At 40.3% G+C, this 24,111-nt stretch overlaps 1 protein-coding gene across 1 annotated transcript in view; it reads left to right on the top strand.

The window, feature by feature from the left end:
• Positions 1-17,066, top strand: part of RB1 (RB transcriptional corepressor 1) — a 78,119-nt gene extending 61,053 nt beyond the window's left edge. The window contains exons 18-27 of the mRNA XM_054389824.1: positions 9,824-9,942; positions 10,368-10,513; positions 11,221-11,366; positions 11,879-11,983; positions 13,081-13,194; positions 13,289-13,455; positions 14,514-14,544; positions 14,897-15,039; positions 15,482-15,531; positions 16,761-17,066. Coding sequence (XP_054245799.1) covers positions 9,824-9,942; positions 10,368-10,513; positions 11,221-11,366; positions 11,879-11,983; positions 13,081-13,194; positions 13,289-13,455; positions 14,514-14,544; positions 14,897-15,039; positions 15,482-15,531; positions 16,761-16,834 — 1,095 coding nt within the window. The 3' untranslated portion in view covers positions 16,835-17,066. The remainder of the gene's footprint in view (positions 1-9,823; positions 9,943-10,367; positions 10,514-11,220; positions 11,367-11,878; positions 11,984-13,080; positions 13,195-13,288; positions 13,456-14,513; positions 14,545-14,896; positions 15,040-15,481; positions 15,532-16,760) is intronic.
• The last annotated feature ends 7,045 nt before the right edge of the window (positions 17,067-24,111 follow it).

Genomic DNA, 24,111 nt, shown 5'->3' with positions numbered 1-24,111 from the left:
AATGGGATCCTGGGGTGCATAAAGAAAAGTGTGACCAGCAGGGCTAGGGAAGTTCTTCTACCTCTCTGCTCTGCCCTGATGAGACCACACTTGGAACACTGTGTCCAGTTTTGGGCTCCCCAGTTCAAGAGAGACAGAGACCTGCTGGAGGGAATCCAAGGGAGAGCCATGAGGATGATTAGGGGACTTGGGCATCTCCCCTATGAAGAGAGACTGAGATCCCTGGTGCTGTTTAGTCTTGAGAAGACTGAGAGGGGATCTCATCAATGTCTATAAATATCTGAGGGGTGGGTGTCAGGAGGAGGGGGCCAGGCTCTTTTCAGTGGTTCACAGTGATAAGACAAGGAGCAATGGGTTCAAGCTAGAACATTGAAGATTTTACCTCAACATGAGGAGAAACTTCTTTACAGCGAGGGTGACAGAGCACTGGAATAGGCTCCCCAGGGGTGTTGTGGAGTCTCCTTCTGTAGAGACTTTCAAAACCCACCTGGATGCATTCCTGTGCAGACTATCCTAGGTGATCCTGCTTTGGCGGGGGGGTTGGACCTGATGATCTCTTGAAATCCCTTCCAACCTCTGATATACTGTGATACTGTGATGCTCTGAGCAAGTGCTCTGATTATGAGGGATTTCTCATCCTTTGCTGTAAGAGAGTGAGTCCTCTGAAACAAGGTATTTAGGCTCAGAGAAAGGCACTGCATTGAGAACTGAAGTTTTCCTCTGCCGTTCCCAATGAGCTGTCCATGCAATAGGGTTTCACTCCTCCAGGTTCTTCCAGTGGTGGTGTTAGAGTGAGATCCACGTAGTGGCATGCAGCATATGCTGTCCTGCAGACTCCTTACTCAAATTTCTGAGTTTTGTTAAACTTCCTCAGCTGCTGTTTGTGGTGGTATAGAGGTTCAGTGGTATAGATGGAAAAAGCTTTCTGGCTATGAAAGTTCTTCACATCTGAGGTAGAAGCAGTTAAGTATTTAAATCAGCTTTGAAAGGGAAACTCAAACCAAGTAAAACAAAACTCAGCCAACAAAATAATGGCGAACAAAAAATGAAACAGAGAAGTCTACATAGCAGAACTCCTACTGATAGTTGAGGTGCCTTGAACAAGCTTTTTATAAATGGGAACTTTTAAAATTTTTTGTTTCTTTTATTGTAAGTGAGCCCTTTGTTTCTATTCCCTGTCCTTTCTTAAAAATTCTCTTCACTTCTGGTGGGAAGCAGGAAGGTGTTACACAGATCTCTCTAACTGGGATTGGAAACGTTGGGGTTTTCTTTTAAGCTGTCTGACCATGCTATGCATCTGTACTGTTTTTCTTGCACAGACCTGTCAGTTAAAATGCACTTTGAGATGCTTATGCCGTAGTCATGCTAGCTGTGCTCAAGGCTGTAGGTGTAGCTGAAGTCACTGTGCCTTCAAGAAGCAGGTTTTGCTCTATGTCTATACAGTAATTCAAGCATGCTGAGCTTCATTATTGCACCATGTGCTGATGGTAAGAAATGATCAAAGTAGAAAGTATGTGAAAATTAGATTTAGAAGAAATGGCTACTCTGCAGTTCAGGTTTGTTTTCCTAGTGCAAACAATAGGAGAAGCTGTAAAATTCAACAGACTTCAAATTGCATCATTTTCTACATAATGTGCAACCTTTGCACACTGAAGTTTGAGAGCTAAAGGGAAACCTTTTAGGGGGCTTTTGTAAGCTGGGTGGTATAAAATTCCTTGGAGAGAAAAGCTTCCAAGTCAGCCCACAAAAAGTGAGCAGTACCAAGCTTGACGTGGTTGTATGCAGCTTCAGTAAAACAGAGATCAAATATTTCAGTCAAATCGTGCACAATGCATGTCATGATCAAGTTTTTAAATTAGTATGATACCTTTTAAAAACGTCATCAGTGAGCTTCTATTTTGAAATTGTTAAGAGATACCAAAACTGGACTGTAGTACTAGCAGAAAGTTTGAAATACTTTTTCTTGGAAAACATGTTGGCAAAATGTAAGATCTCTGTGGGAATGTTACAGTGAAATTTCTTCTAAAAAGGCAAACTGAATTTAAGACAACACTCAAAAAAACTTTTTGAGAAGGTAATTTATTTTTTCTTGAATTTCAGGAAGTAAAACTAGGAGCAGATGACTTCAATTTTCTCAAAATAAGATGTGAAAAGTAATGGTGTCAGCAGAAATGTTAAAACTTTGATTTTGCTCTATTTACCAGTGACCAAGAGTTTCTCACAATAAAAATTCAGAGAGCTTAAACAGGAAAGCACTTTGCTACTGAAGGATTTCTCGCATTTCTCTCGTGGAAACAGTAAGATATTTGTAATTTAATGACATCAAAGGAACACAGGTTTTGATAATTTGGTAATGTACCTTGTCAGCTAAGTCAGTTTTACTGCTTTGTTGATAGGTGCTCTCCATGTATTGCGTAATGTCACTGATTTAATACTTTAGGGAGAGTCACTCATGTACATTCTTTTCCATGCTTGTTGCAGTTTTTAATTATATGCCAATAGAAATACAACTGAAAGGTAAGCAAATGGTCAAGGACCAAATGTTACACAGAGAAAGGAGATAGCAGAGGGTGTGCAAGTTTTTCGACCTTCATAACCACATCTACTCCCTGCTCACAGGTGTATCTCAGTACCAAATAAAAAGAGCATCAAAAGTATTCTCAACATTTTGACATTTCTTTTAGGTTATCTTACTTTTTGTGATTTTGAAAGGAGAATTGCTTTCCTTATTGTCTTTATGAAGACCCAAGACCTGCCCACAGGACTGTGTCTTTGCTGAGCTCAACCTTGCTTTTAAGTCCCCAGTTGGGTGTATGCTTCCCAGCTAGCATGGCTTTTGAGAGGCATGAGGCAGCTTGTTGTCCTCATGGGTCTTGCAAGGAGCCTCCAAACCCAGTTCTGGCTTCAAGTTCCAGAGTGGTTGGATAAAACAGCCTCAAATGGGAATCACAGAATGTTAGGGGTTGGAAGGGACCTCCAGAGATCATTGAGTCCAACCCCCCTGCCAAAGCAGGATCACTTAGGGCAGGCCACACAGGCGCGTCCAGGCAGGCTTTAAAAGATTGGATACTGAGTATGGTGTGTGCTTCACTGCATATGCATGTAGCACGAGGCCTTCCCATAGGGAGGCAACTTTTCAAATGTGAAGTGGGGGATCTGGTATGTAGTATTTCAGAAAAAAGAAACAACATGATTTTTCTACTCTCCCACAAACTCGTGAGTGAGTTAAAAGCAGCTCATTTTATATGAAGTAGTGACAGAAATTGCCCTTTATGACATCCAGTAGCCAAGCATTGTATATTGGGCTGTTGTATTTATGAAGTAGTGACAGAAATTGCCCTTTATGAGATCCAGTAGCCAAGCATTGTATATTGGGCTGTTGTATTTACATAGAAAAGCATTTAGGTTTGACCTTACAGTGTAAATTGGAAACAAAAGAAGTATAAATCAGTAACTTCCTGACTCATTTTGCCCTAAATATCTAAGGGGGAAATGTTCTGCCTTTCCAGCATGTTTTTCTAAATCCTGAGTTACCCTTCACTGATGAGTCTTCAAAAAAGACTTTTTTATGTGGCTATGAGAGAAGGCACTGGGTATTATATGTTATTTTCTGAAAAATGATGCTGGCCTGATTTGAGGAAATGTTATCTCAAGCTTCTTGCTGAAGTCCAAGTGATCATCGTGGGAGCTATACTTTACCACACAGACACGGTCATTTCATTTGTGCATAAGCTGTTCAGATTTTTGTGCTCCTATTTAGTATCTTTGCCTATCTTTGCTAGCTCGGATGCATCTTTTGGTGTTAGAAGAAAATTAAAGCAGATGTATCATGTTGCATTAAGATTTCTTTGGTTTTTTTAAGGGTCTTATGGTAACTCTGTGGATATTCCATGTTTTAGTGTAAGATACTTCTGACTCATGTTGTTTACTAAGGGATGGTCATATGTTTGACAGAATTAGTTGTATTTTTTTCTGTCTGAGATCTGTGAAAAGCCAATGCAGACATAGTGATTTTGCAGTTGTTTCTGTTTGGATTTAAAAAAAAAGTTCATCACTTTTTTAGAATGTAAAGTTAAATGAATTTTCCCATTTATTATTTTATCACCATTGACTATAGAATTTTATCATCCAGTCATTGAAAGTTATGAGATGTTTTTGTAGTGAGTTTAGTTTTTTCCTAAGACTGAATAATTTAATTTCTAGCAGCCTTCTCTTTCCTGCTTCTGTCACATTTTGCTGTCATTTGTGAACGTTAAACAGCAGCTCTCCCAGCAGAGAGCATGAGACTTCACTGATAACCTCTCTCCACTGTGAAAATTGGCCATTTATTCCTATTTCTAGTATCTGTCATTTAGCCAGCAACTACATTCCCATTTGCCCACTGGCACTATCTTTAAAGAGCTTTACCTGAAGGAGCCTGTCAGAGCCTCTAATCTGAAGATACGGAGATCTTCCATCTTTTGTGGGACCACCTCAAGTTTGGTAGACTGCTTTAGAGGAGAAACCTTGGAATTTGTGAGACATGATTTCACTTTCTCTGCCCTGGTACTGCTCCTGAAAGATGATGTCTCATGTCATCCTTCAGCTGCTTGTTTCTGTCTCTATTTGACAAGATGCAAACACTTGCATTGCCATAAGATGAACTGGATGGGGAAGCTGCTCTGACTGCAAAATGAAGGTCTTCTCTGCCAAATGTATTTAAATGAAATAGCAAACCCCCTCCAACTAAATAAAACCAACACCACCAAGTCCTCAGTGCTCCTGGATCAGACCTCCACTTCTGCTGACTCAAGAGCAGTTGGGATTGGTGGGGAGGAGGGAGGGAGAGTGGACGTAGCAAGATGGAGAAGTTTGGGACTGTCTTTTAGCAGACTGCTGGCTTGTAGTGACTTAGACTATTTGTGTAGTTAAGGCTTTACCATGCTGAATATTAACTCCTTAGTTACTCAGTGAGCCTTTCTTTAGAAAAAGCACTGTAAGTTGTGTCAGTCTTGAGCAGAAAACCTGCCCAGCGATGTGGTGCAAGAGCCTACTGCAAGCTCCAGAGTAGCAGTCTTCCCAGGGTCATCCTGAGTAGTTTAAACAAAATCGTTGACTAAAATGTAGTTCTGCTTGCAGACTTCAAAGGAATTTTTTGAAAGTTAGTCTCACAGACTTGGCAAACAGAGCAGGCCTGGTGACCATGGTTCATTTTTTCTCTTTACTATTCAACTGGTGATTAGCTTGCAGAGCTTCAAAGCAATAACTGTGTCAGTAGTGTCACTCTTTGCAGAGCATTATCATCAATCGGTGTAATATTTTTGAACCTACCAATAGTATTAGTGTCACTGTCTTAACAAAAAGACTGCAATCTTTATGGTAAAAAACTTAAAAACTGGAGAAAAAAAAATAGGAGTTGATGGAATCCCTGGCTTGTCCTTACATTTGTTTCACTTTTAAATTTAGCTTGACTTTGCTGCTGCTGTGTTTTAAAAGCAGCTACCTGCCCAAATATCTCATTATGCCTGTCAACTGTTTGTCTTGCTGTGGTATACTTCTTGAGGTTTTGGGTTGTTATTTTCATCTGTCCCTATGACTGTCTGAAATTTCTGGGGAAAAAAATTGTTCATAGTAAGGGTAGTGAGACACTGGAACAGGTTGCCCAGGGAGATCGTGGATGCTCTGCCCCTGGAGGTGTTCAAGGCCTGGGTGAATGAGCAACCTGGTCTAGTGGAAGGTGTTCCTGCCTATGGCAGGGAGGTTGAAACTACATAATCTTCCAACCCAAACCATTTAATGAATATTCATAGCCCTTTGCTGTACTTTCTCAAACAGTTCCCTGTCTTTCTTCAACTAGGGAGCCCAGAACTGGATACAGTTAAGAAATTAACATGCATGTTAAGAAATTAACATTTCTTAATGTTATGTATTGTCTTGACTGATGTATAAAATAAAAACAACCCCCAAACAAACACCTGCCTCCTACCCTGTCCAAAAATAACCCCAAGAGAGCTTGGCACCAAGGTCTACAGATATTTTCATTATAAAGAAAAAAAAGAATTATAAAGAAAAAGGAAACAAAGTGAAGAAGGGTTTTAAAAATAGTGCAGACTGCTGATGATCACTGCTGAGAGTAAAGCTGCTCAGAGGCTTGCTCTGTAGTCAGAGGACTAGTGGACTACGCCAAAACCCCAGGGTAGCTGTTCCCCACATTTAAGGATTTAGGACTTTTGTTTAATCTTTTTGTGGAAACCAAAGTCCAGCTAAACATATTGTTGGGACAGAGCTCTGATGCAAAGATCAGGAAGTGGGGAAGCACCTGTGTGTCTTGTAGTTTCACCATAGCCAAATAAAGATTAGCTGACAAGAAATTCTGCCTGTTTTGTCCATAAAAGGAGCTTTCAGACTGGGAAAAAATCACTGCAGATGCTTGTGATGCAGGGAAGCATCCTGCAGAGGCTCATGTAAAGTTCCATGGAGTTTAGAGTTGCAGAGTTATCGTTGACCCTGGGTGGTGTGTCAAATTTCAGTCTGATGCTTATTCTTCAATCTGATGCTAGTGGCCATTTGACCCTGAGAAATTTTAGGCCTTAATTGCTTTTTTCCTTTTCACATTAATAAAGTGGAGCTTTTCTAGCTATCGCAGGGAGGTCTCAAATTAAAAGCAACATTTCACTTAATTAGTAAAATTTGTTCTGTGACTGCATCTAGTAACATTAATCACTTACTGATCATCAAAGTAAAAACTGCAGAACTCCTTTAATGTGAAAGGAGTGCATTGGAGGTGACCTGTTGACCTAAAGTGCTGTTTAAAAGCTTTCAAAAGCAATATAGCATTTGTAAAAGATAGTGTGAATAATGTATAATGCCACTTTAGAAACAAGTTACTGATAAACATTCCTGTTTGATAAAGCTGGGCCTGGGGGAGTTAAAGTTCTTCTGTGACTGCCACTTAAAGGCGTGGTAACTGTCCGGTTAATGATGTTCTGTTTGGCTCATTTGAGCGAGGTGTAGATTGTTGAATACCAAATAGTGGGACTGAAACCATGCAGAGTTTACCTTGATAACCCTGAAAACTCCCTGCAAGCTGCAGATTCACTTCAAATTCACTAAGTAGAAGTCATTTTCATGTTTAACTATAAAGAAAGAGGGCACAGTTGTAATTCAACCCATCAGTGTTGCTGTGGGCAGGGTAGATGCAATTGAAAAGTCTCGGTGTGTTTCTGCATTTTGGTGTATTCAGCTTTTTATGAGTCCCTCATCAGTGTAGCACCTACTTCTCCAGCTGTGTGGCTGTGCACGAGAAAGCTACCAGCACCAGTGGTGGGTCCCTCGGAAAAAGCACAGAGGTCTTCATCCGAAGTCCTCTCTGATGTAAGCTGGAGATTGTGTTAGATGAAACACCCACCTTAAATTTCACTAGGTATGAAAACTAAATAACCTTTGCCTGCTCATGCAACCGAAGTGCTAACAAAGTTTCTGCCATCAGGGTAGGTGAGAAGATCATGTTTTGTCCACAAGCAGGTGTTGAGTCAGTGCTTACTTGCATCCCAATGTTGCTGGTGCTGGCTGCACTGCTGGGGACCAGCTGGGTGACAACATCCTGTTAATCCTTCCATGTTTTTAATGACAGTGTCAATTAATATTTGTGGGAGCCCCCCCCCCCCAAATACTGGACTTGCTGTATCTTGCTACCTGATCTCTCTAAGTAGATGTTTCTACACAAAGAATATCCTCTTGCTAACTGCAGTTCACCTACTTGCTGGAAGGCAGCAGTACATTTCATACATTCCTATGGGGTAATTTCACACACCAGTCAGCTGATGGAACAAGTTGTTGGCAGTAAACGTGGGACACCTCGTACTCCCCATTTTCTGCTCTATCCTGCTTTGTTCCAACTTCGTAGTGTTGATACCCTGTCTTTTCTTAAAGCTTGTTCTGGCTCTGCCTGTGATTCTCTGCAGATCTGGCTGAAATCTGATTTTGCTTTTTCTGCTGAATTTCTGCTGGTTTAATGCATCCAACTGACTTATGTGGAGATAGATTGTTAGGGCTGGCAGGTAAAACAGAAGTGGAAATGATGCAAAAGTAGGCAGGTCCCTTCCATAGGTAGCAAGCTGCTGTCTCCTCACCTTATCTAATGAAATCACACTCTGTGTGGTGAAAATTGGAGCAGGGTTGAGAGAGAACCTGCAATTGCTGGTCCCAAACATTAACTTAAAAATAAGTAACTTTTGCTTCTGTTTCTTGACTTTTCATTCCCCTTTATCAATCCATTTTTCTCCTAGTGATGCTTCATTAAAAGCAACACATTCCCAGCCATTAATAGCTAAAATGTGACATGAACAAAGCAGGATTCACTCACTCTTAGTCAAGGAATCAAGAGATGTTTCAGCAATGAATTGGTGATTGCTCTGGGAAAGAAATTTGGGTTCTTAAGAGCATCGTGAATTGCTGATGGGAATGATAAAGAGTGGCCACAAAAATGGGAAATGGAGAAGTCCCAGTTTCTGCATTTCCAGCAAGGGCAGTGCTGGAAGAAACAAGTGAGAAGTGCATGCACTCCTAAGTACAGGGAAAGGTCATGCAAACCAGCCTCACGAGCTGATCTGGTTGGGAAATAGTGGAGAAAAAGAGTGTGTGGTTATGAATCAGAAACTGATGTTTTTCTGGTGTGGAGGGAACAGCTCCAGTTTGCCAAAATCATAATTCAAAAATTGCACAATGTGAAAAACTGTAAATCTCAAGTCACTTGTCTTGATGCTCTGAATTTTTACCTGAGGAACTTCAGTCCTCTTTTTTTTAGAGAACAGGCTAAATGATGGAAGTCATAATGCTAGTTTTATTTCTAGTAAATCTAGTCTAATTTAATCCTAGTTGTAATTCTAGTAAATCTAGTCTAATTTTACTAGGCCTTTACTTGTTGCTTTAGCCAGGTGATGCAGCTTGCTCTACATGTGTGTTGTGCTCCTGTTCAAGATTTGTCATCTGTGCGGTCATGTCTTAATAGTAGTAACATGCATTTTGTAGGTTCAAAGAGACCTTGGACAACCTGATGATGCATTATGTACAAAGTGTTGAGCTGACTGATTTTACTGAATTTTGCCCACTTCATTCCTGGTGTTATGGGTGCTGCTTTCCCCTGAAAAGGCAGATATTTGCTGATTAGATGTTCCACTCCTGCCTCTGCAGTTCTGATGCTGCACTTTTGGAAGGCAACATTCTACTCAAGGATGAGTCTCCTGCTTAAGGAAAATCCCAGAAGCCAGCAACCTCATGTTTTCAAAATGAATTATAAATACAGTACCAAAATATTTTCCCAGGCATTCTTAGCATAATTATTCTCTGTATATGACAAACAAGCAGCAAAAGCCTGAGACTTTGTTTCTGCAAGACTGCTGTTTATTACCAATGTCAGCAGTAGTACTAATGATGCTTGAGCCAGAACTGTGTCTGTTTCTCCTGCCTCAAGTTTTTAGGAGGTTCAGACTTATTCCAACTGCCTTGCCTGAAGTACTCATAATTGACCTAAAATCAAAATGGTTTTCGGTTTTAGGCATGAAGGCAGAGACTTAATAACTCTTTTCAGAGATAGCTCTGGAACATGGTACTGCAAAGGCTGAAGTAGCCCCCCATGCAGTTAGATGAGGGCTGGAGCACCTCTCCTATGAGGACAGGCTGAGAGAGTTAGGGTTGTTTACATTTGTCTAGCGAAATATGAGTGTTCTGAAGTATTTCAAAGCATTAATCTTCTGTTTGGGATCATCTTTTGGGAGTTGTTTATAAAGAAGAAGGAATGAAATTTTTGTCTATTCTCAGTAAAATGTTGCTGTCACTTTTCTAGGGGTCCCCTCTGTTTGATCTCATCAAGCAGTCAAAAGAACGAGAAGGCCAAACTGATCAGCCTGAGCCCACTTCCACTTTCAATATGCCTTTCCAGCATAATCACACTGCAGCAGATCTGTAAGTGATGTGTATGCTTGAGGTCCAGTAAAATAGGAAGTTAATATCACCCTTAATGTTTTAAATGAACTTGTCTTCTCTTTTCCTACTTGTTAGGCTTGGTGCTCAGGATACGTTGAATTGTTGTATTTGTTGCTGTTTATTATTCATGCAAATACAGCTAAATAAAACTCTGAATTTGTTTCCCCCAAGCCCTATAAAACTTTTAATTGCAAACTGTTATGTTATTTTCCTAGGATAAAAAAGTCTCTTTATCAGATATTTAATCAATAACTTGAGTTTTAAATTCCTTATGTGGAAATAACAGAATACAGTAGCAATTTCTTCCAGTGGTGTAAGAGTGAAGAGTTTCTGCTAGCATTATCTGTATTAAATTGTTTCTTTATCCTGTGATGTTAAGTGCTTAACATTTGTTGAATCTCCAGCTATCTTTCTCCTGTGAGATCTCCTAAGAAGAAAGCATCTGGACCTTCTCCAAGTGCTACTTCTTCTCCAGATGCTCAGCCAGCTGCAAACTCCCAAACACAGAAGCCACAGAAGTCTACCTCCCTTTCTCTGTTCTACAAAAAAGGTTTGTTGCTTCTGTACATACTGAAATGTCAGTGTTACCTCCTGTTATTTATCCTTTTTGGGTTTTGGAGCTCAACTTTTCTTAAAATGGAACCTGTAGTAAACTCTGTGCAATCCCTGCCCTGTCTCTGGAAGAAACAGCAGAATGATGCCAGCAGGTTAATGCGTGCACTCTGCACACTGCAAGTTCAAACTGGTGGACACTTACCTGCTGATTGTAAGAGTGGCCATATGGGCTCAGGTGGGGAGGTCCTTTCATCATAGTATACTTTTTCCAGCAGTGACCACAAAGTCTTGGGAAGTGTAAGAACTGGGCAAGCATGGATGGTGCTTCTCCTGAATGCTTTACCAAATTTTGGCTTTCTCCAGCCAGGGGTGTTTTCCCAAGCCTCTTCCATTGTGTCCACTTGGTAACTCTTAGTAGATTCATGTTCCAAATGACTCTTCAGGCTCTTTTTGAATGGACAGTGACATAACGTGTGCAGCATTATTTAGCGTGGGACTTCTCTGTGTCCACTGCCTGTGGCATGGAGAATCTTTTTAATTTAGTTTGAACTTGGCTTCTACTACCTGCATTTGATGGCTTGTATTTTTTTGTAGTGGGAGATAGTGACTGTTCAATTGTTGTGCATGCTCCATCACATTCTGTTTATTTTGTATGCTGGTATTACTACAATTTGAGTTTATTTTTTGTCTTTGTTTCTGAAGTGTATCTACTGGCCTATCTTCGACTGCGCACCCTGTTCTCTCGGCTTCTCTCTGAACATCCTGACCTAGAACCCTTGATCTGGACCCTCTTCCAGCACACATTGCAAAATGAGTATGAACTTATGAAAGACAGGCACTTGGACCAGGTAACATTAACAAAAAAGTGACATTGTACAGTCCTTAGAAACTAATCTGAGTCTTTATTTTTCTATTGATCACTCAGAGGAGAAATTAATTGAGAGTGAAGACTATCATCTCAGTTAAGTACTAGCAGTCACAAACTGGGGAATCTTCAAGTACCATTTACAGCTATTTTAAAAATAATGAAGACTCACTGAATTTTCTAATAATTTGCATGGGAAAATACTGATTTTCTTTGGGAAGACAGCATCTGTGGAAATGTTTTGTTACTCAACCCTAAAATTGCAGGATGTGAAATGAGTTTGAGAAGATAGCTGTAATTGGTTGGTTACCCTGTGAAAATGGAGGGAACAGTAGTTGACTTACATCCTTGGAAGTTCTTTTGAAGTTGAGTTGCATTTTAGTTTACAGAGCACAATCAGTAATAGAAAGTTCATCAATTGATTTCTTAATTTGAAATGAAGAAGCTGAAGTAATTTTCTGCATGTCCAGTTATCCTGTCTTGTTTCTTCAACAGATAATGATGTGTTCCATGTATGGCATATGCAAAGTAAAGAATGTAGATCTTAGATTTAAAATAATAGTTTCAGCATACAAGGAGCTTCCCAACACAAATCAAGAGGTATGGAAATTTCTTATTGTTACCCTTCTGTAAAAGTGTTATGAAGTAATTGAGTATCTCTGTCTAGAACAAAAAAACTCCAACACCTGCACTTGTACAATAGAAACTTGGGCTTCACTGCATCTCCATTTTCTGGAGAAGAAAACTCACCTGCACTTGTACAATAGAAACTTGGGCTTCACTGCATCTCCATTTTCTGGAGAAGAAAACTGATTCTGACACTGATGTCACTTTAAACATCTCTCACAAAATATTTTGGTAACTCTCCTCAGAAAACAAACTTCATTCTTCTTTTTTACTATTTGGAGACTTTATGCAAGAATCAGGTGTACTGCTACTACGATTTTCAAAAGCAACTCAAATTCTGTTTTTTTTATAGAAGTTATATAACTTCCCTTGAGCATTAAGGGGAGACAAGCAGATAACTTTCTTTAGAAGTTTACATAGAAATATGATCAGCTATCAAACAGACCTGTATGCATTAAAGTTGCAGGCCTAATTCTATGTCCAAGAAGATTTTTTCTTTATAATAGCCTTACTGTCCTTAATTTGGTTTGGTTTGGTTTGGTTTGGTTTTCCCCACAAAATCATAATCAAGTCAATAGAAAAATCAAACAGTTAACTCACCTGTAGGCATCCTTTTACTAGCAGAATTTCTCACAGTGTATCTGTGCATCTTAGCTAAACTTCAGAATTTTGTCTCCAAGGCTAAACAACTGTTTTATCCACACTTATGCAATGGGGGTATTTGATTTGGTGATTTTTTTTTTTTTTTTTTGCACAGTGGCAAAGCCTTTTTCTTTTTTTTTGAAGTTGTGTGTGAAAGTAAATGGAGCTTACATCTGGGAAATATTGCAATACTGATGGACTGCTTTTGCACTGGGGGCTGTGCTGGTTCATTAAGAAGATGCCACTTCTGATGTTCCTGCATGTTTGGAGAAAAAAAAAAATCCCAACAGTTTAGAACAGTTCTAAATGGCTTCTATGCAACATTTGCAATCTTAGCTCTTATCTAACACAGTTATTTTGAATGTCTTTATGAGTTTATCAAATATTAATTTTTTTTTTTCTGCATGTGATTTTTTTACCCTATGTAGACTTTCAAACGTGTTCTTATCAGGGAAGAGCAGTATGACTCCATTATAGTCTTCTACAACTTAGTGTTTATGCAGAAGCTGAAGACAAACATTTTGCAGTATGCCTCCAACAGGGTAAGCTGTTAGTTGTGTTCAGCATTGGTTATTGAATAGGACAGGAATATATGGACAATAAAACCTGATGATTGTTTTAATAATTTTTTTACAGCCTCCCACTCTGTCACCTATCCCACACATGCCTTGCAGCCCTTACCAGTTTTCCAACTCTCCTCGGCGAGTCCCTGCCGGCAACAACATCTACATCTCACCCTTGAAAAGTCCGTACAAGTTCTCTGATGGCTTTCAGTCACCCACAAAGATGACTCCAAGATCTAGGTGAGTTGTTGACAAACATTTCTTGGGCTAAATTGAAGGCATTTTGGGGATTTTAGTGGAAGCAAATCAGAACACCACACAGTCTGGTTTGTCAATACTCTGTCGTTATTGTATCTTTTCTTGTTAAAAGTTTGTGTCCTATATTTAGAATCTTTAGGCATCTTTAAACACTTTTCATTTGAGTCAGTGTGCTCAAGGAGATTTTTTGCTTTTTTGGGTGTTTTGGTTTTCTTTGGCCTTGTTTTGTTTGTTTTGTTTTGTTTTTGTCAGTTTTTTTCTGACAAAACCCATCCAAGAGAGGTTTTCTAACCCTAGTTGCTTAAATGTTGTCACCTTTGACTCTGGATCACAGCCCTGAAAAACATGAGTTTTGTACCCGTACTTAAGGAGAAAATACTTCTTTGGAACAAAATGATTCAGAGTGTTTATTTGACAGAGCAGAGTATTTCTAGCTGTTGGTTGCTAGTTCTTAGGAGACAAGGATGACACCGAATCATAGAATGGTTTGGGTTGGAAAGGACCTCCAAAGGTCATCTAGTCCAACCCCACTGCAGTGAGCAGGGACATCCTCCATTAGATCAGGTTGCCCCAGAGTCCTGTCGAGCCTAACTTTTGAATATCTCCAAACTAGGATCAAGTGAGGCCCATTGCACCTGTTCCTCTGTGTACAGAAGTCAAAATATTAATGTATGTTTTAGGTTGAAGTCCTGCACAGTTTTGATTAGAAAATATCTAAAGGTAACAATCAAAGGATGATTGTCTGGGTAGTCCAGCACTGCAGTGACTTCCTAGGACAAACTACAGGGACCTCTTATTCTTTCAAGCCACAGTTTCTTCTCTGACTGTGTAGTGATGGTTGCTGTGACGATTCAGTAGTCACTGGCCTGCATAGAAACATGAACATTTGTCAACACAGCACAGTGTAGTTTGGACTGCTAACGCAGAGAGAAGGCAAGAAACTTTGTCAGTGTTTTGTGCTAAGCTGTGCAAGTTAGGGGATGCTTCAATCATTGCTCAATGCAGCTGAATCATAACCACTTCTCTTCTTCATTTGGCAGGATTTTGGTGTCTATCGGTGAATCGTTTGGGGTGAGTTTGTAGTGTCTGTAATGTCTTACCTTGAATGCCTGTTACTTTTGGAGGAATGGGGGTAGCCTGCAGAAGTGACCTGTGAGAGTCTCTTGATTTAACATGGTATTTTATGGAGTCTGTAAGCACAAAGATTACCAGGGTGGGTGTCCTGTTAAGTCCTTTTAAATACACAGATTTTAGTTGTAAAATGTTTTAAATTTTATTTTAGTTGTTTTGACAGAAGTTAAGAATTCTTAAACTGCAGAGTTTTAGAACTCCTGATGTTTTTTCTTTTCAGAGGATAATCTGGAAAGTTTGGGTAGTTTCAGGATTCATTTGCAATTCTTTTCCTATTTTCTTGTCACTTCAGACTTCTGATAAGTTTCAAAAAATAAACCAGATGCTGTGCAACAGTGACTGCCAGCTGAAACGCAGTGCAGAAGTAAGCACTGCTCCTAAGCCACTGAAGAGGCTGCGCTTCGATATAGAAGGGCAGGATGAAGCAGATGGGAGGTGAGAGATTGTTCTTGGTATTTTGGTAACCTTATGTCTGTTTATTTGCTTCTCGGAGCCTTCTGTCCTAACTTCTTCCTGAAATCTTGTGTTAGTTTGTGAACTTGAGTAAATATACTAAATGAGAGGTGGTAGCATAATATTTGTCAGTTAGATGCTTTGATGTCAGAAGCAAAGGTTTATTCGGAGCCTGTACATCCAGCATCCCAGTGCTACTGCTGAGTGCCAAACCATGCTGTTGTCTTTAGTCAATCTCATTAGAGGAATGAGAAATCGAGCAGCTTTTCAGCTTAGTTTGATAGGAAAAAAAGGAGTTTGCATCTTTGTAAGAGAAGGCAATAGCACTGGAATGAACTAACCTTGATTTAAAGTTAGATTATGAGGATAAAAAGGGTACTTTTTTTTAAAACTTCTTTTTAATCATAATGCTTTCTGTCTGCAGCAAACACCTACCCCAGGAGTCCAAGTTCCAACAAAAGCTTGCAGAAATGAGTGAGTATTATTTTCATTAGCTGCACAGCAGCGAGTGCCTTGGATAAAGCAGTTTGTACCCACTCAGATAAAACCACTGCTCAACCCTGATGGCATTTCAGTGACTTGCTTAGTTTTCTGTGCTCACTCTTTTCTTGTGCTTGCTCCATTTAATCTTAAAAATGCAGATCATAAAATGGAAATCCTCAAAAGCCTTTTGGAGGACCTTAAATGGCACAGCAGCATAGGAGACAGTGTATTACATGTGAACAGGAAACCTGAGCATGACACTAGAATTCTTGAAATGGAATTAAATGCTTGCCAGGGATTTACTGTATGTTCCACTGACAGTCCTTAGCTGAGAGCTTGCAGGTAGCAATCAGGAGTAATTTCTGCAGCATTTAGTTGACCAGAACATCTGTTTTAGATAATATCAGTGGAGTAAAGGAAAATGATATACATAGGAAAATTGTATGTAGTTTTGTATGTTGCTTTCCTCTCTTTTATGCTAAAATACCTGAAGCTTTTTCTTCTACTGTGGATCAACATTTCTTTTAGATGTTGTGGTATCAGTTTTTTCCTTTTCAAATGAAACTCAGATCTAGCTCATGAAAAGCAAAACAGCCCCATTCCTACATCTGAGTTTTATTTTCTCCTCCTGAGAGGAGCACACTTGTTCTGGCCAGGCATTCTAACCCTCCAGTAGAATCTGAACAGATCTACCCATGAAAATTTCTTCCCTAGCAAGGGTTTGCTCATTGAAATAGGTGTGAGTCTGGATCCAGGCACCTCTCATTTACTTTAGAGCAGGGGAAATGTTACATCACTTACTTGTGGCAGAGGTGGAGAAGTCCAGTTGTTTATATCACTTGTCAGGGAAGAGCATTTCCTGGTGGGCTGGCGGTGGGATGTGGGGACTGCTCCACCCAGAGCATCTGCCTGGTGATGAGATTGCTACATGATGCAGTCTATCTGCCCACCATGCGGATGAGAACAGACACTGTGAGGCCACAGAAGCAATAAGTACTTGAGGGAACAGTTGGAATGAATTTCTTAAGATGTGTGAAAATGAGCAAGAATTGCTAAAGCAATTACATGTTTATTTTAAAATGAGGGATTTGGTTTCTTTAGAACAGTGAATTTATGTTCCCTGTGTTGTTACAAATCTTTACAATTGTCATGTCCAAAGTAATTCTGAAGAAAGTATTTAATGTCATTCTTTGGTCTGGTTTTGTTTTGTTTTGTTCTAGCATCTACTCGAACAAGAATGCAAAAGCAGAAACTGAATGATGGAAATGATACCTCAGCCAGTGAAGACAAGTGAGATTCTTCTCAGGACCAGGGGCTGCACTGCAGGCCCTTTTAGATTGTTTTTTGTTTTGCAGCCTTCATTAACTGAGTTGCTTTTTAGTTGCTTTTCTTTTCCAAATACTACTAGATGAAAGCATTTGGACTTTTAAAGTTTTTCATGATACTTTGCCTTATGATGTAGCATATATACAAAGTAAGCCACTGAATTTAATTTATATATATTTTTTGAGGAAATTAAAAACAGACTTGGAAGGTGTCTTAGTTTCTTATTGCAACGTTACTGATTTAAGCCAATTCAATCTACTTGGATTGAATTTTTCTGCCTAAAGACAAAACATTAGCTAGTGATTCGAAATGCACTAATTTTGTTTCTTAAGATGTCATTTTTAGATTTTAATTGCTTGGAAATTTTGAGAATAAGGGGCCAGATACTGCAAAGATTCCTGTCTATGTATACAATGAATGCTTTGACTTTCCATTAACTTAAACTGCACAGCAGTCCCAGACCTTGCAGAGTCAGGACATCACATCAGAAGTGCAACCTGAGTTCAAAGTGAACTCATTACAGAGCCATACTACTGAAACCAGGACTTAGTGTTTTGTTCGTTTTCCTTCCCCAGCTCTCACCCCAGGGCCGTTTCAGAGGGGCAGTTACACTGCCTATCAGTTTCACTTTCAGGGAATGTGAAGCCCACAGAGATTCGTCCCAGAATTCCACAGAGAATCTTGCCAGAAGCTGAAGCTTGTTCCCACAGAGAGAGTACTTGATTTGCACTTTGTTGTCTTGGAAAATCTCGATTATTAAAAAAAAGAGAAAAGAACCTCAAAACTTACATCCAACCTGGTACATAGGAGATTTCAGAATTCTAATGGTGCAGAATTTCCTGAATTCCTTAACTTTTTCACAAACCACATAGCTTAAGAAACAGGCAGCAAACCTGTTACCTATAGCTGAAAGCTGAGTAGTGTATCCAGTTGAGTTCCAGGTAAGAGCAGCCTGGTGTCTAAAAGCACAGGGCATCTCCCACAGGCCTCATTGCAGCGTCTGCACAGAAGCCAGACTCAATGAGCCCACCTGGGAAAATCCTTCTGCCTTACGTAACTGAGAAGGCAACTTGGGAACTGCCGCAACTAGCAAAAAAACCACCAAACAATCCAAACCATTTTTGGGCTTAGGTAAGTTACTGATCCAAATGGTGTAATTTTTCTTGCAATAATGAAATGTTTGCGAGACAGCCAGTTAGGGAAAGCACAGGTTTTACTTCCAGTAGATTAAAATGCAAGTAAAACAAGACTTACTTTTAAATTACCCATTTTAATGAAATTTAGCTTTTGCAGATACTTAGAACAGCTGTAGCAGAAAAGCTTTGCTAGTCATTACACAAACACTTTAAACCCATGTAGAAATGGTTTACCTGATCCTAGAGTACTTAAACTAGTACATTTTAAAGATCAGTTCTTGTGCTGAACAGAAGCTAATCCTAGACCTACTAAAATTCTGCCAACAGCACACTGATGTGTCAGTAAATTTTCAAATAAAATTGAGTTATTTTTTTAGTCTCAATGTGGCTTCAGCTTTACTCCTGAAAAATGTACAGGAGTAATAGGAGTACCTTATGCTTATGATCTCACTTTTTACAGTGTTTTGCTGAAAGAATGTATGTTAACATTGGAGTGCACTGACCATAAGCTCTATTGCAGCCATTGAAGTTCTTCCATGATCCTTTGGCTAGAGCAGTGACCTTACAGAGTCCAGTACCAAACCAGATTGATTATTTCTTTACTGTGACTATGTATTATTTTTGTTCAGAGTGAAGGCTTTACATCAAATGCTCAACATTTTATACAACTAATCAGTTTTTCGCCTTTCAAGATAAATAAAATAGCTTTAAAAATATTTATAGTTGGTAATTTTCTTTTATTAGAGGAGAAAGCAACTTCATAATGGTAATGATGTTCTCCTGTATCACACTAACACCATGATTCTGCAGCTTGTGCAAGCAGAAGCCACTCAGTCTTGGTGCAGAGGTCTGAGCAGTTGCACTCTTGGGCTTGTAGTTACCTTCAGAAGTTTCCATTGGACGTTCTGGAAATGTTCTCACCAGACCTCTTGTTCCAGGGTCACCAGGGCCTGGCAGATGCAGGCCCATCTTACGGTCTGGGTCACTGCTGTAGCCCCTGAAGAGGTGCTGGAGGCAGTCCTCCAGTGAAGTTTGTGTCCATGTTTGGGAGCGTTCCTGTCATTCCACCACTCTGCTTTCAGCTCTTGCAGAGCTGTTGAAAGCAGCCCAGGATGTCAAAACTGCAGTGTAAGCCACCACCATGACTTTGTGGGCTGTGTATCTGGCATTAGCCATGTCAGCTTTGCAGGCTCTCTGTTGTTGCATTATTGGAGTCCATAGGTGCCTGTGACTCATGACTCTGCAGAACTTGAGGTGCTATTTGTAGCTTTGGCAGTCGTGACAATGCTTAGAGCACAAAGGGCAGTGGCTGACTTGCCAGTCCCTGCCCCCTCTAAAAATACATTTTCAGTGCCTTATTTTTAAGCAGATACAAATGCAAATGTGTATGGAAACTAATAGTTTTTTAACAGATTTGGAAATCTTGCTATGCTCGAGGATAGCTTTCTTACGGTGAGACCTTGTATTCAAAACAGCCTGGAATATTGAAATTATTCCAGGAAAAAAAGAAAACTGGAATTCAGGGCAGAAGAGTTGGACAGAAAATGTGATGGGCATCCTAGGTTCTTAACTGTAAGGATTGCACCACTGATCAAACTAGTTCTTTGTTCACTGTGGAGAAACATAAAGCTGTGGAGAAAATGTGTCTCTGCTGAAGCTGTAAAATGAGGCTCAGTGAAGAGCATCTCCAACAGGCTCCTTTCTCTTCCCTGATGCTGAGGGAAATTTGGTCTATAGGCCTGGCTGTGTAGCCATCTCGAGATGGAGACTTATTTGCAGTTTTATACCTTAATCTTTTATTGCTGTTCCCTGTTTCCAAATGCTGCTTGTTCTTACGTGTCTCAGAACGTGACCTGCATGCTTTCAGGTACAGGAGGGGCTGCAGGAAGAGACCTGCGTCAAATGTGAAATAGCTGGAGAAGATGATGACTTGTGTGATCATGGTGTAAAGTAGAAGGTGAAATGTTTGAATATGGAACAAGTAAGCTGGTCACAATGTGTGTTTGCTCCAGAAATGATGCTTGGTGTTTTGAAGATGGGCATTCATTTCTTTGAAAGGTGGAAATACGCTTAGTGCAAAGTTGCCAGCTCTTTGTTTGCAGACTCAGTTTTCATTCTGCTTACAAATTCTTTATCTGGTGGTGGTGATTTCCTGAAGAACATTATCAGTCTTTAAAATATCTCTCTGAAACATTGTTTTAGTTGATTGTTTGGTTGGGGTTTTTTTGCAACAACTATTCAATACATGGTCAACTCAGTTTACAAGCGTCAGTCTTTCTTCACTTTGATGAAAAAGAAATGGAAAATACCACTCACACTTGTTAAATATGATGGGGTTTTATTAATGGTCTTTTTAAACCGGGCAAGTTTATAAAGAACCAGGAAATCAAAACATAATTTTATGTTCAGGCTGTAAACTTTCTACATCATAGGTGGTAGCCCAAGAGTCCTGTCTCTATGGGGTAGATAAAAGCGTTGCTGTACTAGGGAAGGCAGTGGAAAAGGTTCAGATCATACAAACCCAGCAGGTTACACAGTTACCAGTAACAAACTTGTAGAGGTGGTGTATTGGGTTTGGCCAAGCTGGAGTTAATTCTCCAGTGCTGTGTTTTGCAGCAGCAGTTGATAACATAGCAATGTTTTGGCTACTGTTGAATAAGTACCCAGGCTATGTCTTTTCAATGTTTCCCTGCCCCAAGAGTACATTGAGGGATGGGCAGGATCTTGGGAGGGGACATGGCTGAGCTGGCATACCTGGACTGGCCAGAGAGGTATTCCATGCCATGTGACATCAGCTCAGATATAAGAATGAAGTAAAAGAAGGAAGTGGGGGGATTGGTCCATGGCATCCATCCTCCCAAGCAACTACCAAGCTTAGAGAGCCCTGCTTCCCGAGACCGACCATCGTCCTGCTGATGGGAAGTAGAGACTAACATCTCTCTCTTGCTTCCGCGCGGTCTATTGCTTTTGACTATTATTGTTATTAAATTCGCTTCTATCTTATTATTAGCTTTGGTCAATTTCTTTTTTCTTCCTCCCCTCTCCCCCTGTCCATTTAAGAGGGGGAGTGATAGAGCGGCTTTGGTGGGCATCTGGCCTCCAGGCCAGAGCCAAACCACCACAGGTGGGCACTGGATAACAATGCAGCGATAGGTCTTTGCTTCCATAACTTAAGAGAACCTTCAACTGACTCTGTCCCTGTCATTTCTTTGTCTTTCAAATGCCATTTGATTCAGAAAGTTTTTCACCTGGCTCCCTTTCTGCGAAGTGGGACCATCCCCCTTTATTTAACTCCCAGATACAATTCACATTGACCTTACTTTCACCTTTTAACAAATCCCTTTTTGTCTGTGGTGTCCTAAACCAGAATGATTCTTACATACTTAAACACTTTATTATTTAATCTGCAAGATCCACAACTCACTGTTTGTTGCAGGCCATCTTGCAAATCATAAAATGCATCCCTGATTTCTTCTAGGATGTCCCATGATTGGATTTCAAGCACATTAATACACAGGCATTTATCCACCTAAGCCAAGATGGGGGTTTTTTAACATTGAGCTCTAAGTGCCAAGGAAAGTGCATGCAATGAAAGGTTAAATAAATAAAGGTCTCTGTGAATGTAATCCTGTCACATCCAGGTCAGATAATAGGTATTGCATCAATAAAAACCAACACTGGCACATCAAATCTTTAGAATCACCCTCATTCATTCCAAGGATGATTTTCTTCAAAATTCCAGGCTTTTGTCAGTTACTCTGAGATTGCAGTGAGGCTTTAATGCGTACAGCAGGCTGGAATTGGAAGCATGAAGGAAATAAATTGAAAAAAGAAGTAAGTGACACTTCTGGTTCTATTAAGCCAAAAATGCCTTGCTAAGGAAGCACACCCTTTTGACTGCAGTAGGTGTTGAGCTACTGAGATATGAACTTGAGCCTGCCCAGGACAGTGGTGTCATGCTCCAGTACTATCACTCCATGGAGTAGTGTCTCTGGGGAGTAAGGATCTTCATGGAGCAGAGGCTGAGTTAAAAACAGTTCACATTTACAGTTTCACTTTGGTTCTTTTAAGTGAAACAATAGAAACATTTGGGGAGACTTTTTGTAGTACCAGTTCTTGGGAAGGCCAGAGTGAGCAAAAGACCCTTGTGAGTGACACGGGTGCGCAGCAGGTTCCCTTTCCTAGTGGGGCTGGCTGTGTGCCAGCACAGTGCCATGCATGTAGGCAGGATCGAGTACAAACTGCTACCCAAAGGCTGGGCTCTGGCACTGCACCTTCTTTCTGTGTGCTGCTATGGCTAAGCGAATCCAGCAGTTCTTCAGCCCAGGACTGAAATGGGCAGACTCCAGCCATCCCTGACTTAACCAAAACATGAAATCGCCCAGCCCCAGCTCACATAGCATTGTCTTCTGACTGTGTTCTGGCATGATTAGTGCTACCCTATTATCATAGGAGGTTTGCCCTACCATGCTACTGTGCTACTGCCTGTATTAACCTCCACTGCAGGCCTGAGTCCAATGGCTTTGAAACACAAACTTAACAAAACTGATCTCCTCCCCTCCCCAGGGAAGTTGTGGTTTTGATGAGACTGCATTACGTACTGGAAAGTTTTTGACCAGAGCTGTTTGAATACAAAATACTGACACAGCTGCTTAAGTGTGGACGTAGACTGATGGAGGAAGTTGGACTAATCACTGAGAGGGTGTCAGAACATGCTTGTATTAGCAGTAGAGGAGCCAATATATTTCCAGTGAGAGGCAGATGCCTCTAGCACGTAAGTTTTTAACACAGCATTTCCAAAATAACTTTCCACCTAGTAAATTCTACTGTCTACTTGCCTCATCCTTCCGCTCACACCTGCAGGGACTGATGTGATCAGAGGCACTACCCACTACGTATCTTCTCTGAGAAAGTGCTGCTCCTTTTCCTCCTCCTCAAGGAACAGGATTGTTTGAGAAATGATCTTCCAGTATAACAAAACCCAGTTATTTCTACTTTAGAAATGAGGAAATGAGGCTGTGATCATTTAAGAGAATTAGGTTTGTAGAAACCTTACTTGAGGATAAGAAAAAGTCATCAAAGGATTCTGTGGCAACAGCAAGGATCTGCAGGAAGGCTGAATGAGTAATTTTTTTAGTGTACTGAGCCTGGTCTTCCACCTTCTTGCCTTCTCCATTTGTAAAATCCTGCAAAAGGCACTTTAAGCCATCTCACCCAGCCAGAATTTCAGAAGAAGTAATTTCTCAGGGTGAATTCAGAGTTGCCCGTTCGAAAATTCAAGTAAATGCTTTAGGAACTCGGCATCTTCTGTAATACGAGGCAAGCCTCCTGCTGTGCAACACCAAGTGAGGTTTCTTCTCAACTCACCTTAGTTAGAAATGAAGCATCTACACTGCCAAAGCTGTCTGGTCCCCTCAGTAGTCAGTGATGAGAGAGAGGCATAGCCAGAGGGCAACTCCTCTCTCACTAAACTAGGCACATAAATTAAGTGGTATGGTTGGTCATCACAGACTGACCAAAGGAGAACTGAAACGAGGTATTTGGACAAGGTGTCCTTACTGTCATGTGGAAAGTAACATTTCACTCTTATGGTTTACTTCTAAGACCTATTTTTATCACTTCAAAGCTATCTTTTTCTCCACTTTTCTTAAGATAATTTGTCTGGCACTAGATAGTAAAACAGGAAAAAACAATCAGGAACTTCGCTATCTTGAGATTTTGTTTGGGTTTCTTTTTCTTAGTAACAAGCAACCAGATGTTTTTCTGAGTACCAAAACACAGAGCACAGTAATTCACATCCAGACAAGTACTGTGAATGCTTCCTGGCCCATTAGGGTGCCATGGAATTTGGGGTGTAAGGAAAGCAACGTTTTTTTTTTTTCCATTCTGTCTAGAACACCAGACAGTAAGTGCCAGGAACTCAAAACTGTCATACCCAGCTGAAGCTCTTCAGGGCTTACACATTCACACTCCAAATAAACACCAAGTGACACATATCCTCCCACCAATTAGAAAGCCTCTCATCCTAAAAAATTTATGACTTTGTCTTACGTTCAGAAAACCAAGTTAGTATCTTCACCAGATGATGAACCAAGTCCAAAGTAGCCCA

The sequence above is a fragment of the Indicator indicator genome, chromosome 1 (genome assembly GCF_027791375.1).
Source record: "Indicator indicator isolate 239-I01 chromosome 1, UM_Iind_1.1, whole genome shotgun sequence".
Taxonomy (NCBI): domain Eukaryota; kingdom Metazoa; phylum Chordata; class Aves; order Piciformes; family Indicatoridae; genus Indicator; species Indicator indicator.
The sequence above is the reverse complement of the archived record's forward strand: the minus strand, read 5'-3'. Positions and strand labels throughout refer to the sequence as shown.